At 62.6% G+C, this 18,823-nt stretch overlaps 1 protein-coding gene across 3 annotated transcripts in view; it reads left to right on the top strand.

Annotated features, from left to right (window-relative positions):
• COL5A1 (collagen type V alpha 1 chain) overlaps positions 1-18,280 on the top strand; it is a 148,130-nt gene extending 129,850 nt beyond the window's left edge. The window contains exons 60-67 of one of the 3 annotated variants that reach the window (XR_010662277.1): positions 221-256; positions 640-693; positions 1,152-1,407; positions 3,307-3,419; positions 6,291-6,359; positions 9,950-10,183; positions 15,709-16,344; positions 16,730-18,280. Coding sequence is in view for 2 of the 3 variants with exons in the window: in XM_065928054.1 (XP_065784126.1) it covers positions 221-256; positions 640-693; positions 1,152-1,407; positions 3,307-3,419; positions 6,421-6,489; positions 9,950-10,183; positions 15,709-15,855 (909 nt within the window). In the remaining variant the exon portion in view is untranslated. Of the gene's footprint in view, positions 1-220; positions 257-639; positions 694-1,151; positions 1,408-3,306; positions 3,420-6,290; positions 6,360-6,420; positions 6,490-9,949; positions 10,184-15,708 lie in introns of all 3 variants that reach the window. The other 2 variants (XM_065928054.1, XM_065928053.1) reach the window with 2 other exon arrangements.
• Positions 18,281-18,823: the final 543 nt, after the last annotated feature.

Genomic DNA, 18,823 nt, shown 5'->3' with positions numbered 1-18,823 from the left:
GGATGGGGGGCTGGGCTGGGGCCCACAGGACCCCCAGCCTCCATGTGAATGAGCACTCCCCCACCTGCCTCCCTGTGAAGCAGATACAAGCTCAGACTCCTGGAAGGGCCAAGGGCAGAGGAGGAGAGCTGAAGGGAGGCGGGGCTGCGGGGGTGTGGGTCACAGCCGGGGGCCTGGGGGGAAGGGGCCAACCCTGCTGATGCCCTGCCCCTCTCCACAGGGCCCCCCTGGTCCAAAAGGTGCTAAGGGCTCCTCGGTAAGTGGCATCGCCCTGACCAGCCCCCGGGCCCGGGGTTGGAGGGGGTGCAGGCTGCGGGCTGAGAACCTCCCGGGGTCCCCCGTCCCCCTTGCCTCTCGGGGCTGGTGGTGGACGCCCCTCCTGTGGGGCCGGGCTGCCTTGCGCCCGCCTCTGGCCTGAGTCACCACAGACCACGGCTCCCTGCGCACAACGAAGGGCTCTGTCCCCCAGGCTCCCCCTCGGGCTGTCCGGTTCTCACATCTGGGGTTGGGGGCGCCCAGCACGTTCGACAGGCCTCTCTGCCCTCTCCACGTGTTCCCGGGGATCGTTCTGGATCTCCAGGTGGACAGGTCCCGTCAGGCCTCCGTGACCATGGCTGATTCTGGTTTCTTTCTCCCCAGGGTCCAACTGGCCCGAAGGGTGAGGCAGGCCAGCCAGGACCTCCTGGTCCACCGGTGAGTAGCCCTTGAGGACTCGGGAGTTCGGGGAATCGTGGGAAGCATGTTTGTGTGATTCAGTCCCAAAACATTCTGAACTGTGTGTGTGACATGTGGTGGGGGGGGGCCTGTCCCTGGACACAGGCCAGCCCAGGGCGCCTCACCCTCCGAAGTCTGGCTGGGGAGAGATGAAGGGTGAGCACGTGTGTGTGTGTGTGTGTGTGTGTGTGCACCCGCATAACTCTGTGTGAACAGGTGTGTATGCACACATATGCATGTGTGTGTGTGCATGCATGCGTGTGTTGGGCAGGGGCCGGGCAGCACTAGGCAAGGCCCGCGGGATCGTGTGGAAAGTTCCAGAGACACAGAAAAGGGAAGAAGACTGCTGAGATGGACAGGCGCCTGCAGCCCAGCCTGCAGCAGCCCTGGCTATGGGCCCCGCCCGCCCGCCCACCGCTGCCCTCTTCCACACCCAGGGCCCCCCGGGTGAGGTCATCCAGCCCCTGCCGATCCAGGCATCCAGGACCCGGCGGAACATCGACGCCAGCCAGCTGATGGACGACGCAGAGGGCGAGCAGTACATGGACTACGCGGATGGCATGGAGGAGATCTTCGGCTCGCTCAACTCCCTGAAGCTGGAGATCGAGCAGATGAAGCGGCCACTGGGCACGCCTCAGAACCCCGCACGCACCTGCAAGGACCTCCAGCTCTGCCACCCTGACTTCCCCGACGGTAGGGCGGCCGCGGGCCTGGGGACACATGGAGGGGGCGGTGGCAGGGACCCAGGCCTGGGCGGGCACGCGCCTCACTCAGGTCCACTCCGTGAGGGGACGGGGGTGCAGGGGCCTCTCCCCCGTCACCTGACGAGGCATCACAGGAGAAGGGGAAGCTGCCCTGGGAGCCCAGGAAAGAGGTCGAGGCGTGGGGTCGCATGGAGCGGAGTCTCGTCTAAGCTCAGTCATTGTTGGGCAGTCATCTGCTCTGACCAGGGCCGATGCTCCACATCTGTAAATGGGGGTAAAACACGTCCCCGTCAGGACCTGCGTGCCGGCCGCGGCTGCCGTCCGTGTCAGTGAGAGTCCTCAGGCTAGTGTTTGCTGCTGCACCTAGGGAAGCACTGCTTAGACTCCAGGACACCATAAAAATGCAAACCAGTCCAGTTCTGTTGACTCTGATCCCACGTGCATGAACCTCTAGGAGTGTTCTTAGAGCACCTCTGGGCTCCCAGCCCTGGGTCCCCAGAGCCATGCGTGGCCCTCACGCTCCAGCTGTGCTCCTGGAGACCAGTCTGTCCCCGTGGCTCCATGGACCAAGCAGGGACAGTGGGAGGCCACTAGGGAAGCCCAGAGGGGGCCGTGCTGCGGCCCAAGGCCAGGGCGTGCACTGTGACTACTAGACAGCGAGTGGCAGCTGCTTCTGTAACGTCTGGGGGGGCAGCTCTTACAATCCGCCTCCCTGACCCTGAGCCCAACCTGGATCCTAGTCCTGACCCTAAGCCGACCCCAACCCTGACCCGACCCTGACCCCGACCCCAACCCCGACCCCAACCCTGACCCCGACCCCAACCCTGACCCCGACCCTAACCCTGACTCCACCCAAGACCCCGACCCTAACCCTGACCCCAACCCCAACCCTGACCCCGACCCTGACCCTGAGCCCAACCTGGATCCTAGTCCTGACCCTAAGCCGACCCCAACCCTGACCCCGACCCCGACCCCAACCCCGACCCTAACCCTGACCCCGACCCTAACCCTGACCCCAACCCCAACCCTGACCCCGACCCTGATGCCGACCCTGACCCTGAGCCCAACCTGGATCCTAGTCCTGACCCTAAGCCGACCCCAACCCTGACCCCGACCCCAACCCCGACCCCGACCCCAACCCTGACCCCGACCCCGACCCCGACCCCGACCCCGACCCCGACCCCAACCCCGACCCCAACCCTGATCCCAACCCCAACCCTGACCCCGACCCCGACCCCGACCCTGACCCCGACCCCAACCCCGACCCTGACCCCGACCCCAACCCAGACCCTAACCCTGACCTCCACCTTGACACAGACCCCAACCCAGACCCTAACCCTGACCCTGACCTCCACTTTGACTCTTGACCCTGACCCCAACCCAGACCCTGACCTCCACCCTGATCCTGACACTGACACTGACCCCAACCCGGACCCTAACCCTGACCTCCACCTTGACACGGACCCCAACCCAGACCCTAACCCTGATCCTGACCTCCACTCTGACCCTTAACCCTGACCCTGACCCTGACCTCTGCCTTGACCTTGACCCTGACCCCGACCTCCACCCTGGTCCTGACCCTGGCCCTGACCTCCACCCTGACCCTTAACCCTGACCCCGACCCAGACCTTAACCCTGACCCTGACCCTGACTTCCGCCTTGACACCAACCCCGACCTGGACGCTAACCCTGACCCCAACCCTGACCCAGACCCTGACCCCGACCCAGACTCTCACCCTGACCTTGACCTCCACCCTGACCCTTGACCCTGACCCCGACCCGGACTCTCACCCTGACCTTGACCTCCACCCTGACACTTGACCCCGACCCCGACCCAGACCCTAACCTTGGCCCTGACCCTGACCCTGGCCCCAACCCTGTGATGCAGGTGAATACTGGGTGGATCCGAACCAAGGCTGCTCCCGGGACTCCTTCAAGGTCTACTGCAACTTCACGGCCGGGGGGTCAACGTGCGTCTTCCCCGACAAGAAGTCCGAGGGGGTGAGTGCCACCCCCGTCACCTCCTCTCCCAGTGGGCTGGGCCGGAGCTGCCCTGTGTCACATGCACGCAGTTTCAGGAGTGAAAACCAGAAGCTGAAACCAGGAAATGAAAACCAGTTCCAAAATTAAGCTGTCTCCTCCAGAAATAGACTTAAATTTTCTTTCAGGAGAAATTTCTAGCAATGAGACGGGCTTGGTGCAGTCTCATTTGTGGAAGGTTGAGGAGTGCCTGGCTCATGGGCATCTTCCCCCAACTACCCCCAAAGCTAGGATTTCCACCACTGGTTGGCCAGATCCTCCTCAAAATGACCCTGTAGTCCTGACCGCAGACCAGCCTGAAGCCCATGGAAGGACTTTTAGGGCCAAGTGACCCAGATACATCTCGTAGAAGGTGGCGTTTGCTGAAATTCTTAGTGGCAGCTTCAAGGGTGTTTGCTCCTGAGTGCAGTACATTCCTTTATAGTCTGTTTAGTGAGGTTCTGATCCATGGAGATTTTGTAAGGTGTCAACCTGAGTCATCTGTGGTCTTTTAGAGGCCTCGCCTCTGTGGTGGACTCTCTGTGTGTGTGGGCAGGTGTAAACCAGGGTATGTGGATAGTGAGTGATAGTGTGTGGGTGGTGTGTGGGTGGCAGGTGGATGGTAGCAGGTGGCATCCGGGTGACGTGTGGGTGGCGTGTGGATGGTGTGTGGTGACATGTTGGTGGCATGTGGATGGTGTGAGGATGACGTGTGGGTGATGTGTGAATGCCATGCAGGTGGCGTGTGGGCGGCATGTGGGTGGTGTGTTGATGGTGTGCGGGCGACATGCAGGTGGCATGTGGGTGATGTGTGAATGGCATGTGGGTGGCATGTGGATGGCATGCAGGTGACACGGGTGATGTGTGGATAGTGTGTGGGTGCCATGCAGGTAGCATGTGGGTGGCGTGTGGATGGCGTGTGGGTGACATGTGGGTGATGTGTGAATGGCATGCAGATGCTGTGTGGATGGCATATGGGTGGCATGTGGATGGCATGTGGGTGACATGTGGGTGGCGTGTGGGTGGCATGTGGGTGATGTGTGAATGGCATGAGGATGGTGTGTGGGTGGTGTGTGGATGACATGTGGATGGAGTGTGGGTGATATGTGGGTGATGTGTGAATGGCATGCAGATGCTGTGTGGATGGCGTGTGGGTGATGTGTGAATGGCATGCGGATGATGTGTGGATGACATGTGGATGGTGTGTGGGTGGCCTGTGGATGGCATGCAGGGACAGGTGTGTGTGGCTGGTATGTGTCGCCTTCTCTCAAGCACGTGTCGGAAGCCGGGCGCTCTTTAGCCCAGGACAGGTGAGGAAGGAGGGTGAGGTCTCCAGCTGGGAAGACGGTGCAGTCTTGGGCCGCAGTGCCCTCTGCACCTCCTGGACAGACCCTCCTCCATGACGTCCCGTCCCGACGGCTCCCCGTCCCTGCCGCAAGCCGAGGGCGGTGGATTCCTGGAGCCGCGCAGGTCCAGGGTCGTGCCCGGCAGGAGTCGGGCACCTGTGTCCTCAATGCCCAGAGCCGCTTCCCTTAAGGGAAGCCGCCGCGGTGCCAGTCCCTGCGGTTCACCGTCCTCGCGGGGAGCGCCGGCACCCCCCGGGGCCGCGGGAGCAGGGCCTGTGCTGCCCGGGACACTGCAGGGACCCTGGCTTATGCTCACGCTCCCCCGACCTGGGATTTTAAATCCTGGGGAAATGCACTCCAGCAGCAAGACCCCTGTGGGTCACGAGGAAACCCAGACCCTGGCCCTGGCTCTGACAGAGGTGCCGGGGGAAATTCAGATGGAAAAATGCCATTTCACGTCCTTGTGTTGCTGTCTGTCCTCTACAGACGGCCTCACTGCTGGGGAGCCAGGGGAACCCCTAGGAGCCTTCCCTGGTGGTGGAGCCAGGCGGACGGTGGGCTTGGGGCGCTGAGTGAGCCCCGCGGCTCCTCGCTCTTCCTCTGCTCGTGTGCTGACCTCCACGGGCCCACGGGCTGGGAGCCTCGGGCGGGTGGAGACATTGTGCTCAGTCGCCCGGGCTGCAGGGCCCCCTCGGCAGCAGGAGGTTGGGGTGGGAAGGAAAGGTCTGGGTGAGGCCCCCCGCTGCCTGCAGCCCCGCTCCTGCTCCGGGAGGATGCGGTCCTCACGCTAGCCTAGCACAGCAGTGAGAGCGGCAGGCTCGGAAGCGGGCGCAGAGTCCTGCAGGACGGGAGGCGGGCTGGACGCGCTGGCCCTCCCCTGGGGCAACTGCTCGGGCTCCCCTGCGTGAGCCCAGTTCAGGAGAGGAGCCGGGGATGGGGCCCAGGACCCCCGGCACGGGCAGAGGACCCGAGGGACGGCTGGGAACCGGCTGGACTCATGGGCGCTCTCCCCAAAGAGGATGCCCCACCGCACACTCAGCACACACACCACACGTGCCCACCAATGCACACATCACAGGCAGGAAACACGTGTACACCTCACCCCTGGCTGAACCCTGGGAGGGTCTCCTGCCCGCTCTGTTCCCAGGGAGAGGCCTTGGAGATGAAGCCATGCCCCTAGATCGGTCTCTGCAGTCGCCAAGCGCGAGGCTCTGTGTGCTGGACACGTGGAAGTGATCAGATGCAGACTCTGATCCTGCCCTTGGAGCCGGCGTGGACCCCTGGAAGGCACCAGGGCCAGTCCCCACGTCGGTCACGGGCCTGTCCCGGAGCAAGCACCAGCTCAAGGGGAGATGGGGGCGCCCAAAGGGCTGGCCGGCCTCGCGGCTTCTCCGCTCGGTGGGGAGACGGCGCGCCTGCAGGACGCGGGAGCGTCTCTCGAGGAGGCAGAAGTAACGGTGTCGTTCTCTCTGTTTCTCTCCCTCCCTGCCTCCCCCTCAATGTTTAGGCCAGAATCACTTCTTGGCCCAAAGAAAACCCGGGTTCCTGGTTCAGTGAATTCAAGCGTGGCAAACTGGTAAGACGGCCTCCGCCGTGTGTGCGGTGTGGTTTGAACCCGCCCGTTTCGTATCTTGCAGAGTAGAATGGCCCGCTGGCCCAAAGAGCAGCCCGCCACCTGGTACAGTCAGTACAAGCGAGGGTCGCTGGTAAGTGGCCCCGCGGCCGCCTGCTCGCGGCTCGGCCTGGCTCGGCTCTGCATGGGACGGACCCCCAGCGCCGCACCTGCTCTCGCCCTTTGGCCAAGCTGCTCTGCCGCCGTGACCGCCAGACCCAGGCCGGCCCCTCCTGCCACGCCGAAGGGGGTCCACTCTAGCCGAGGGCAGCCGGGCGGCTGTCTGCTCAGGTGGAGGGCGTGAGGCTGGCTTTCAGAGCCCCCCGCTGGAGGCTGCCAGGAACCAAGACCAGAGACATCAGGACTGGAGGGTTTACTTCGCTCAGTCCTAGTGGGCAGCTCGGATGGGGCGGGCCCTGGACCGTTAAGCCGTCCAGCCCTAACTTCTGGGGCTACTTCTAAGTCATTTCAGTCGTGTCCGACTGTGCGACCCCATCCCTGGGATTCTCCAGACAAGAACACTGGGGACCAGAAAAGAACTTCTCGGGACCCAGTCTTAAAAAACGGTCCATTCAGAGGTGCAGGCAGCTGGCGTCCCCCTAAAGGAGTGGACGTGGTGGGTCTCCAGGGGTCAAGAGACTGAGGCCAGTTGCACCCGATCCCCTGGGACCGTAACTGCTTCCGCGCTACGGGCGTTTTCCCAGACCATTCCGGGGCTTCGACTCGGGCCCATTTCTGGGGCCCAGTGCAGAGTTCTGTGACCCCTTCCCGATGAGCTCAAGGCCCAGGTTCCAGACGTGGTCACACGGCAGGCGCCACCAGAGCCCCTCGCTTCCTGTGTTCCCTCCTCGGCCCGGGTCCACCCGGCCGCCCCTGAAGGACGTCCTTGTTTCTCAGAAGCAGCTCTTGGGTCCACAGTGTGGACCTGACCCTCCGCCCTCGGTCGGCTCCCCAGGGGCCCAGGGCCGCTCTCCCCCAGGACTCAGAGCAGGGCCATCCAGCGGTCCACCCTGGGGACCCTGATCCTAGACCCCGAGGTGCTGCGTGCTCACTATTAACAGCTCGCGCCCACGTCCTCGAGCCCCGGTCTCCGAAGCTCTGTCTGGACACAAGGCCTGCGCTCGCCTTGCCTCGCCGTGGGCTTCCTGTCTCTGCGGACACCCAAGCACCCTCGCCCCCTCCCTCCTGCTGACTCCTCCCCGCGCCGCCTTGGGGCTGTCCTCAGGACAGACCGCTGGCATGCAGAAGGATCTGAAGTGGGCACCCCTCGGGAGGGCAGTGCCCAGGGCACTTGAGCCTGGCGGATGGTGGTGGGTGGGCGCAGCACTCAGGAGGAGGAGGGCCCAGGGCCAGGTCCCTTCTGCAGCTGGGCTGGTGGGCTTCTCCGACAGGGGTCCTCATCCCCCACGCCCACTGCCTGATTCCACAGATGAGGGCACAGAGCACCCACTTTCAGCCGCCGACCCGAGCCCACCTCCTTCTCACGTCCTGTTTGACCAAGAATGGAGGTGGAGGGACAGTCCCGGGGACGGCAGCACGTCGCCTCCATTTTTCGGCCGCGTCATTTCGAGCTGCCAGTGACTGTCACAGGGTGTAGATGAGGTCTCCCCCTGAAGAAATAGGCGCTTTTCTGGGCCAGCTGCCCTGGGCGTCATGAAGGGGATGCTGCACGGCCCCTTTCCCCAGGAGGGGAGGGGCTCACGCCAGGGCTCTGAGATGCCAACGTGGGGCTCGGGGTGGGCGTAGCCTGGGCCTCAGCCCTGCCCTGCTCTGGGGCTTCAGGTCCTTCTGCATCCAGCACTGCCCCCCGCCTCTCTCTGCGCATGCTTCCTGCCTCCAGTCAGTCACCTTCCCTCCAGGAGGAGCGCCCGATGGCCCCGACTGCGGTTGGTATCCCCTCTCTCTCCTCAAGGTTCGGCTGGAAGTCAGCGGCCAGTGGCCACGTGCAGAGCTGGCCGGCCGCTCCGTGCCCTTCCCACCCAGGTGGGGAGGAGCAGGAAGCCGGGCTTGGCTCACCGCCATCAGCCGTCCTTACACAGATATCTCTATATACATGGACAGTAGCAACTTCAAGCCCTTCTTGTGTGATCAGCATGGGTGTTTGGGGGTCCTTCCCGTGGATTTCCACGTAGAGTAGACTGTCTGTAATCCCTTCTGGTTCTTTTTGGTTCTGGAGGTTTTACACTTGGCTCCAACCCTCTTGTTGAGCAGAGCGGCCGGGGCGTGTGTTAGAGCTGATCACAGGTGTCCCCGGCCGGGGGCAGGCATCCCGGGCACCAAGCTGCCTCTGCGTGCTTGGGGACAGAGTGCACCTGCCTGGCTGAGCCGGGCGCCAGGGTCTGAAGCAGAGCAGAGGTGGAACAGCCGTGTGTCGGGAGGACCTGGGGTGTGAGGCCCTGACGTTCGCCCGCCCCTGTCTGATGGGGACCCAGGACGGGCCGAGCTCGCTCTGCTGGGTCTGAGAGGAGGGCCTTCGGGGAGGAGAGACCTGCCTTGCCCCAGGGATTGGGAGCCCCCGCTCCTGCCGGGCGCAGCAGCTCACAGAACCGCTATTGAGAAGGTGCAGAAGCTGACCTGTCCCTCGGGGTGCCCAGCACAGGTCCGGCTGAGCTCCCGGCCCATGACGCTGAGGAGTCACTTGGGAACCAGCCTGCCCTCTCTTACGGGTGTCTCACCCCGACTTCAGGCTGCCCGCTCACATGGGCAAGGCTGACCCCCTGACCCCTCGGCCAAACCCCACCCGCTGTGGTCTCTCCTGGGTGAACGCCCGGGGAGGGTGCAGCAGAGGCCTCCCCTCATGCTCCAGGGAAGCGCCCAGTCCCTCCAGGCCTCTGGCTTTCAGCCACATGGCCCGTGACCCTCTCACAGGCTGTCTGCTGGCCAAGCACCCCACACCTCGTGCCCAACCGGCCCGTTCCCCTCCGAGGCCTCGTGCCCTTTCGGTGTCCAGTTCTTACGGCCCCAGTCAGGTCTTTGTACATCACTGCGACCACCAGCCAGTGGTCAGCATCATCTAATGAGCACCTTCCTTATGCTGACCTCAGAGCACAGAGATAGAGCTGTGCATGCCAGACTCCTGTCCCCAGGGTACTCGCGGTCCAAGGAGGGCCACAGACCAGGCCCCAGGGGCCCCGAGACAGGAGTCCAGTGCTGGTGTGGAGGGCCCTCCAGCCAGAAGGAAAGATGGACACTGAGCCAGGCCACGCTGGGTGAGGACATCTAACCCAGGCAGGCTTCCTGGAAGAGGAAGCATATGAGTTGGGCCCCAGAGGCTGAGTAGGGACCAGCCAGGCAAGGAGTGGGTGGGTTACTTGGGTCCTTGAAGGAAACGAGGCCGGGCTCACTGTGTTCCAGGGAACCCCACAGAGAGCCAGCGCGTGCTGGCCTGGGGGCCCGGGTGTGTGGCTTGTTTCCAGGTGGGGCGCTTGGCCTGACCCACACTCCAGAGGAGACAGCTCGGGGCTGAAGCTCCCAAGCCCGCCCGTGTGGACAAGGGGCCTTGCGAGGCCGCGAGCCCCCCCCCCCTGCTGAGCCTCCGTCCTGTCGCCCTGCAGCTCTCCTACGTGGACGCCGAGGGCAACCCCGTGGGCGTGGTCCAGATGACCTTCCTGCGGCTGCTCAGCGCCTCCGCCCACCAGAACATCACCTACAGCTGCTACCAGTCGGTGGCCTGGCAGGACGCCGCCACAGGCAGCTACGACAAGGCCATGCGCTTCCTGGGCTCCAACGACGAGGAGGTGTCCTACGACAACAGCCCCTACATCCGCGCCCTGGTGGACGGCTGCGCCGTGAGTGTCGCCTGCGCGCGGGGCGGGGCGGCGCGTGGGCGGGGCGGGGCGTGGCGTCGGGGAAGCGGGGGCGGGGCGTGGTGTCGGGCGGGGGCGGGGCGGGGCGTGGTGTCGGGTGGGGGTGGGGCAGCAGGGCGTGGCGTCGGCGGGGGCGGGGCGGGGGCGTGGGGGCGGGGCAGCAGGGCGTGGCGTCGGTGGGGGCGGGGCGTCGGTGGGGGCGGGGCGGGGGCGGGGCGTCGGGGCAGCGGGGCGTGGCGTCGGTGGGGGTGGGGCGGGGCGTCGGGGCAGCGGGGCGTGGTGTCGTCGGGGGGCGCGGTGCGGTGCGGCGTCTGGCGCCGTCTCCTGCGGGTACGTAAATTTCCCAGGCATCTGCTGTGCCGGGCGTAGTGAGGGCTGACGGTGGCTGGCGGACGTGGAATTCCGTAGCCCACAGTGGGACCTTCCCGAGGTGCTGGGGGTTGGAGAGGCCGAGCCCAGGTCCCTGACCCAAAGCCTGGGATGCCGTGAAGTGCTCTTTGTCCGATTCGGAGGTTTGAGACGCCTCCATTTTTTGGGAATGGCCGGAGCTGAGGCTGAGCCCCCTGAGATCATGGCCATCCTGGGAGATGTCTGCAGACAGCCGGCAGTGGAACTGCTCACTCTCATGACATCCCCAGCCCACACTGGGTCTCCTCCCTGGACCCTGTGCCGCCCTCTAGGAGGAGGCTCTGCTCAGACCCGAGAGGCCGGCCAGGGCTGGGCTGCCTTCACTACTTGGACCTTGTGCTTGCCCCCCTGCACCCCTACATGTGCCCCCCCGAGTGAGGGTCAGCCCCTAGAACTGAGCTGGGTCCTTCTGTCCTGGGATCCTGGGAGATATTTAGCGCAGCCGTGCATGGGGCCCAGTCCTGGAGAAACCCTCAGATGGGTCTCCCGTGTGGCCTGTCCGAGGCTGGAGGTCGGGGGGGGGGGGGGGGGGGTTACCAGGAATCACCGTCCTGCTGGTCTTACTGCCGCCTCTGACATTGGACCCCTGACCTCTCACCACCTGCTTCCAGAGACCCTGCCCAAGGTCCCTGCCCAGCCTGGCTCCCTCAGGGAGACTTGGCTAGTGTAGGCTCTGCCCTGCTGGGTGTCCAGGGCCCACTACATGGTGCCGGCCTCTGTGGACACCCTCCTCTGGAAGGCGCCAGCCTCCCATCTTATGGTCAGGAAGCCCTTCCCTCCATCCCAGGACCCAGTCCCAGTTGGGGCCCTTCCCATGGATTTCCACATGGAGTAAACCATCTGCAGTCCCTTCTGGTTCTTCTTGGTTCCGGAGGTTTTACACTTGGCTCCAACCCTCTTGTTGAACAGAGCAGCCAGGGCGTGTGTCAGAGCTGGTCACGAGCGTCCCCAGCTGGGGGCAGATATCCTGGGCACCAAGCTGCCTCTGCATGCTTGGGAGCAGCCAGTGCTCCTGCCATTGCATTCTCATCCCATGCTTTCAGAGTGTGTGGGATCTGAGGCTTCTCCCTAAGGTCTGTCAAGGTGGTCTGGCCACTTGGCCAGCCCGGGGTGTCTGGGGTGAGCCCAGAGGGCTGGCAGGAAGGCAGGTACTGACCCACTGCTGAGAGCAGGACTCAGGTGGAACTAGACTCACATCTTGCCTCCTCCCCTGGCTGCTCTGCTGGGACTGGACTGGGCCTTTCGGCTGTGGGAGCTCCGGTTCTTCTTCTCAAAAAAGGATCTAGTTATAGCCCCCGGGGTTTCTTAGGGATTAGAGGTGAGTGTGTGCGGGGCAGTCATGGGGCCAGGGTGCCTGGCAGGGCAGCCTCCTCTCCTCGATGCCCTGGCTCTGGTGTGGGTCAGTCCTTCGGACCTGACCATGGCCTGTGCAGAGCGGGTCCCTCCCTGAGGTCAGGGGATGCAAGGCACCCCGGGAAAAAGGACCCAAAGCTCCAGAAGCCCTGGTCGTCCAACATCTGCTCACATTCCTGACGCAAACCCCAGGCTGCTTCCAGAGGTCGTGAGGCACCAACTAAAATCCTGTCTCGTGTCTGCCTCCTACAAAGGAAGACAAGAATAGCACTGATTCACGGGGCTGCTCTGGGAGGAACGTGCCGGAGGAGAACTCAGAGCTGCGCTCAGCTGCCATGAGCCCAGAATCATCGCGGTTCCTATTTTTAGGCAACTCGGGCTCCCGAGTGTGAGGCAGTCGGGTGGAGGAGGAGGAGGAGAAATGAGGACTTGAGGAGGAGGACCAGCCCTGGGGCAGAGCCTGCAGTGGGGCTGAGCTCCCCGGCTCCCCTGGCAGAAAGGGAAACACTCTGGTTGGCCCATACGTGTCACCTGTAAAGGGCGGAGACTGCTTTTCCAGAAGAGGGGACGTTCCCTGAGAGGATGCTGGGAAAACGTATCGGGTGACGGAGCAGGTGGTATTGCCACGTGCACCTCTGGGGACAAGAGTGCCCAGCAGAGGGCCACCGCTCTTCAGGACGGTCACAGTTGCTGAGTCACTCAGAAGGTCAGAAGGATCTGGCTCCTTGTCTCCATCCACCGAAGCCAGCCCTGCCGCCCAGGCGCCCTGACACCGAGACCCACGTGAGATCCAGACCCTGAGCTGCTCCTTGAGAAAAACACAGATCCAGTCGTCTGCTGCGACCCCAGGAACCCTGGCCGTCATTACCATGCTCCGTGCCGGTCCTCCAGGCACGATGCAGAAGCAAGAGTTGGCATCATGGAAATATCTGCATTTGGTGCTTGACGTTTTTACTCTTGGAAAGAGTCTGTCTTTGAGAAAGTGGAGAGGTCGTGTCTAAAGAGAGTAACCCAGCTGATGGGGAAAACTGGGCTCAGCGGACAGGCTGGGGAAGGGCCAGGGCGAGGGGCTCCGCTCCGGCGGCCGGGCGGAGCACAGAGCTGGGGCACAGGGCGCTTCTGGAGCTCTGCTCACCCGGCGCCATGCAACCGACCGCCGGAAGCGCAGCCCCGATCTGAAGGCCACACCCCTCGCAGGTGCTCGTGCCACGCTGGCGTGGGGCGGCTGCGCAGACTGACGAGCGGGCCACTGGGTTCAGAGGCTCCAGTCACTGGGCCGAGGCCGAGGAGCCCCACCACATAAACCCCGCGGTCTGTGCAGCTCCGCGCACCCTGGGGCCCGTTGCCAGCCCGTGATGGTTACTTATGCCTCAGGAGTGACGGGGTGATGGAGCCAAGGCCTCTTTGTCCCCTCCCGCGGAGGAGAGGCAAGCCGGGCTGCCCGGCTCCCCGTGACCGCAGAGGCCCATCGGAGGCCAGGGCGGCCCCTGCTGGGTAGTGGTCAGACCAGGGCCAGAGCTGGGGCAGAGGGACGGGTGGACTCTGAACCCTCCTCGCTGGACCGGCCAAGGGAGGGAAAAGGCTCAGCTTCCTCCCAGGGTTCCCCACCTAAGAGGCGAGGGTGGCCTCCTCCCTGGGGGCCCTGAGTCCAGCCCCGCTGCCCCCGGTCCCTCCCAGCACCCACAAGGCTGCGGTGGCCCTTAGCCCCTTCCCTGGCAGTGGAGGGCTGGCTGTGCTCCCCAGGCCGGGCCTCAGCCCCTCCACTGGAAGCCCACCGCATCTGTGCCCTCGAGCTCCTGGCCGCCGGACAGGTCCTTCAGACAGTGTTGCTCAGAGGCTGACCATGACCCACGCGTGTCAGCGTTGCCCGAGATGCATCTAAACCATGCAGATGCCGCATCCTGCTCGTGGCCTCCTGAACTGTCTCCGGGACAGGCTGAAGCCAGTGGTACTGACAGCTCCCAGGAGGACACACCTTGACTGAAGTGTTGATCCCGGCGTTAAAGCGATCCCAGCCTGGCCCGCTGAGGGTGCTCCCTTCCCGTGAAGGCAGGGCCGAGGGGAGGCGAGTCCGCAGGTCGCGGAGACTCTGAAGGAAACTCTGAGCAGGCCTTTCCCGGGATCAGCCCAGAAGCACCTTCATGGAGGCCAGCGGGAACCCTGTTCCCTGCGGCTTCACCCGTGCTCCCCACGTCCATGGAGCACGGGTGCCCGTTCTCCATGGAGAAAAATGAGCCGCAGGGAGCGTGGTAGTCATCCATTGCTTGTAACAAATTACCCCCCATATTGAGCACCTAAAATAGCGGCTGTCAGTCACCTGACTTAGTTTCGGAGGGTGACGAATCTGGGGGTAGCCTAGCGGGCTGGCTCTGGCCCGGCATCTGTCCTGGTCTATTTGAGCAGCTGTCACAGGTGACTTCTGACCAGGGGCTTGTCAACAGCACACAGGCATCCTCGCAGCGCTGGAGGCTCACGTCTGAGCCGATGCCAGCTGTCCGGGCTGGTAGGGGCCCTCCCCCGGGCTGCCAGCGGCCGCCCCATCTCCCTTTGTCCTCACACGGGGTTAAGAGCTAGCATTCCAGTGGCTTTTATCTTAAAAGGGCGCGAATCCCTTTCATGAAGCCCCTTCCCCGTGACCTAATGGCCTCCCAACACAGCCACCCAGGGGGTACGGCTTCCCCATCGGGTCTGGGGCCCGCACAGAGTCAGTCCCTGAAGGTGCCTGAGGTTGCTGAGCGACTGCCACGTGAAGCTCCCTCCTGAGGCTGTCCTCACCAGGCGGGCTCCCCCGAGGAGTGATCCCCCGGGAAGTCGGGGGCCGGGGCCGTCCTGAAGCCTGCCACCCAGAGAGTGGCGGCCACCTCCTAGCCCTGGCCACCTTGCCAGGGCCACGTGGGGCTCCAGGGGCTTTACGTGGCCACCCAGGTGATGGTTATGGCCTCCCTGAGAGGGCCGTACCCACTCCATCCAGCTAGAGGGGGGTGAGGCCGGCGGAGGCGCTGCCTTCTCCCCGGACCGGTCACCCCTCGTGGGGGATTGCACGGGGGAGGGACAGCCTACCCGGGGCCAGATCCAGCTGAGGCCGCGCCCGTTCTCAGGCGAGGCAGAGAAGGCCACTGGTCCAGAGCAGGCCAGCAGACCGTGTCTGCGCTGATCCTGGACCCTCATCTTGGGGCGCTGCCAGGGGGCGGGGCCAGTGCATCCCTGACAGGCGTTCTGGTGCTCAGGGTTGGGTGTGGGTGGTTCTCCATCCAGTGTGGACTTGCACCTTCAGCCCTGTATTGTGGGGGACGTGGCCGGCGGGGGAGGGCAGCCAGCACTCCTGGGGCAGGTCTGTACCCCCTGGGGTTCACTCTCCCAGCCAGAAGGTGGGGCTCTCGTCCACCAGGGTGGTGCTGGGCGGAAACTCATGCTCACGGGAGTGAGGCAGGGGGTTGGAGCTGGGGAGGGCTGACTCATCCTGGCTGGACTGCCTTGGGGCAGATCCGTGTGGCTCAATGGGGGGTCCCAGCTAGCGGGGATGGAAGCATGGGTGCTGATGAGCGGAGGACCCCCAGCACAGCCTCCCTGCACTGCATCCCGCTCCCAAGTGGTGGGGCTGGATGGATGTCCCGGGTGAGCTGCCTGCTCCCACGGCGGTCATCCTGCGGGGAGTGGGTTTCGGTCGGAGCTGGGGGCATGGCGGACCTGGGCCGTCGGTCACCTCGGGGGCCCTTGCTGACCCATCCCGCTCTCCCCCTCCGCAGACGAAAAAGGGGTATCAGAAGACGGTTCTGGAGATCGACACCCCCAAGGTGGAGCAGCTGCCCATCGTCGACATCATGTTCAACGACTTCGGTGAAGCGTCACAGAAATTCGGATTTGAAGTGGGGCCGGCTTGCTTCCTGGGCTAGGAGCCGCGAGCCCGGCCCCAAGAGCAACCTCGTGACCTCAGCGCGCCGCCCGCGGGCGTCCAGACAGTGAGGGCCGCTCGCCCCTCCCCACCGCGCCGGCCGCCCCGCCCGAGAGAGAAGGGGAAGAGCCGCGTGGCGCCCCAACCCTGGAGCCGAATCACATGACCTAGACGCCCCCAGCCGCCCGCTTCCAGCAGCCCCGCCTGCGAGCCGCCCTCCCCGGGAAGGGAGCGCCCGCGGGTCTTGCCCCGAGCCCGTGGGTGGCCTTCACGGAGAGGGGTAGGGCTGCCCTATTTGGAGATCACTCATTTAAAAAAAAAAATCAACTTGAAGATGTGTGTTTTCCCCTGACCTTCAAACCTTGTTCCGAGGCCAGCCTTGTAAAGGTCACCCCACCCTCCAGAGCCTCCGTTTTTAACAAGATCCATTCACAGGCCAAATGTCATCCTGCATGTGCCTTTCCGATGGATTAAAGGTGCTTCTGTTTTTGTGAGTTTTAAGTAAATATTTGTATTGTATTGTCATACATGTTCAGTGTCCCTGACTTTCAATCATGCCTGTGAACCCCGCTGCAGCCCCTCTGGGAGAGTTGGAAACACCCCAGGGGCGTGAGTGCTGGGAGGCGGTCCACACCCCCGCCCTCTCCAGGACGTGGATGAATTGGAAATTTGCCAAAGGCATTCGCCCCGCCATTCGCAAAGCAGGTGCCACTGCCCCTTTCAAACAAGTCTTTGATTAGCTCTGGATTTTTTTTTTTAAACGGGGAGAAAAAGAAAAAAGGATTTTATACTCTGCCTTCTCCACATGCACTTAGATGAAAACGCAGGCTTAAATTAATTTTAATTGCTTCCTTTTTCCATGTTTCTTCCTGCAGAGCCTGATGGGAGAATGTCCAGGGCAGGGAAACCACGTTTTCTGTCGATGATAATGAAATGAAAATTGGTGCTTATTTTTACACTCCTCCTTTGTGGTGCTATCTGTTGAGATCTCCCTGAAGGTGTCACTGGGGCTCCCTGCTGGGCCTCGTTCCCCATCTCTCTCCCTCCACCATCTAGGTTTTTGCCACGGACATTAAGATAAACGCGGCCACCCACCCTCCCGTAGCCCTGCCCTCCTCCCAGACAGCAGCGAAGCCACTCCAGGCCGGGTACCACTCCTAGGCTGTGCATCTGTGATCGGAAGACGCGCGCACACCTCCCACGTGATCCGCAGTGTAACCATGGCAGATTGCACTCAGTTGCCGAATGTTTGTGGTGCTAATTTCTGCGTTGTTTTTTTTGTTTTTTGCAAGAACTGAATTGAGGCAGCTCGTGGCCCTCAGCGGGGCTGCCCTCCGTGTGGCCTCGGCAGACAGACAAATGTGCAATGAACTCTGTGAGTCCCGCCGGGGTCGCCAGCTGTGCCTTATCCCCTTGAAAGCGATTTGGATTTCCGTCGGCAAATGTGTCGGTCGTGGGTCTCAGCTGCTTGGGTGCTCGGGCCAGCCAGGCTCCGTCCGGTACCGGTCCTCCTCACCGAGCAAGGGCGAGGACTTGCTGGGCTGGCAAGGAAAGGTGATTCCTTTACTGTGAAAAGCTGCCCGCGTGCAATGCCCTTTCCTGCCAGGATGGGAGAGCGAGACGGGCCCTGGGGCCCTGTGCAGCCCCCTCAGGAGGCGTTGTGACGGGTCCCGGCTCTGGTGCTGTTCTCCGCCCACCCTGCCCCGTCGGACCGTGGTTCCAGCTTAGGAAACCGCAGCAGAGCAACCCAGGAGTAACAGCACACCCCCCACGAGGATTTCCCGAACCCCCTGGAAATTGAGTCTTGCTCTTGCCAAAGAAAAGTCTGGCTTCGAGATTCTTCCAAACCCAGGATGCCAGCATCTGCCAATGACCCTATCCTTCATCTCTTCAAAAGAAAAGCCATATCGGATCGTTGCCACAGGGCGCCCTGTGGGTTTTGTCTAGGTCATGTGATTCCATTTTGATTTCTCATCCCACCGAGTTCTCCTTTTATTCTGTCAATCTTTTTCTCCATTGGCCCCTTCAAAGCTGTTGTAATTTGTACTGAGTCAAAACATGTCCCATTCTCCCCAGACCACTTAGCTATGATATATTGCAATAAAATTACTTCTTATATTTGCAGAAATTCTTTCGGTGTAATTTTATTTTTTTCCCCCTCATCTATATAATTGGACACATGTTGATGAAGAGAAAAGGAAAATGGTCAAAAGAAAACCTATGGCAAATATTCTAGGACATTAGGCCCTTTTAAATAGAATGTCAAGCGACATAATGTATACACTTCCCGAAAACCCAATAGATGTGTTCATACGTTTCAACTGTAATGCCCAGGAAAGGGTATTTTAAAATATTTTAAACCTGTGTAACAGAGGAATAATTGTAATAGTTTTTTAATAAATCAAGATGACTGTTTCCACCGTAAACAGATGTGATCGGCTGTCTTCTTAAGTGTGACCAGGGCCTTCCCCTGCATTAAACCGATGTGTGACCCCAGTCTCAGGACAACAGAAACTCAAAACCCTGGCCATGGTCACAGAAAGTGGAAGGAAGGTGTGGGCCAGACCACCTGCCAAGGGAGCTCTTCCTCGGAAGACGTGGCAGGGGGCATCGTGAAGGCAGAGCTGTGCCCCGCGTGCCCTTGCTCTGCGGCCAGGCAGCAGCCCTCCCGCCTCGTGGGGGAGTTTCCACAATCCTCGGTCGTTCAGACCCCGACTGCCCTCCATGGTGCCAGGTCCCCGGCGCCCACTCCTGCTGCCCAGCTGGACAGAGGAAGACGGTGCTCCCGGCCCCGGGCTCGCGACGGCCGATGACCCCGGCAGGACGTGGTCGTGTTGGTCCCTCTTGCGTCTCAGCAGCCGTGTTCCTGGAGTGACTGCGTCCCCAGCAAGCATGTTCCAGAGGGAGTCCCCAGCAGGACCGCCAGGAGCTTGCAGCATGAGCAAGAAACGTGCAACTGTTGGTCTCAG

The sequence above is a fragment of the Muntiacus reevesi genome, chromosome 3, assembly GCF_963930625.1.
Source record: "Muntiacus reevesi chromosome 3, mMunRee1.1, whole genome shotgun sequence".
Classification (NCBI taxonomy): domain Eukaryota; kingdom Metazoa; phylum Chordata; class Mammalia; order Artiodactyla; family Cervidae; genus Muntiacus; species Muntiacus reevesi.
The sequence above is the reverse complement of the archived record's forward strand: the minus strand, read 5'-3'. Positions and strand labels throughout refer to the sequence as shown.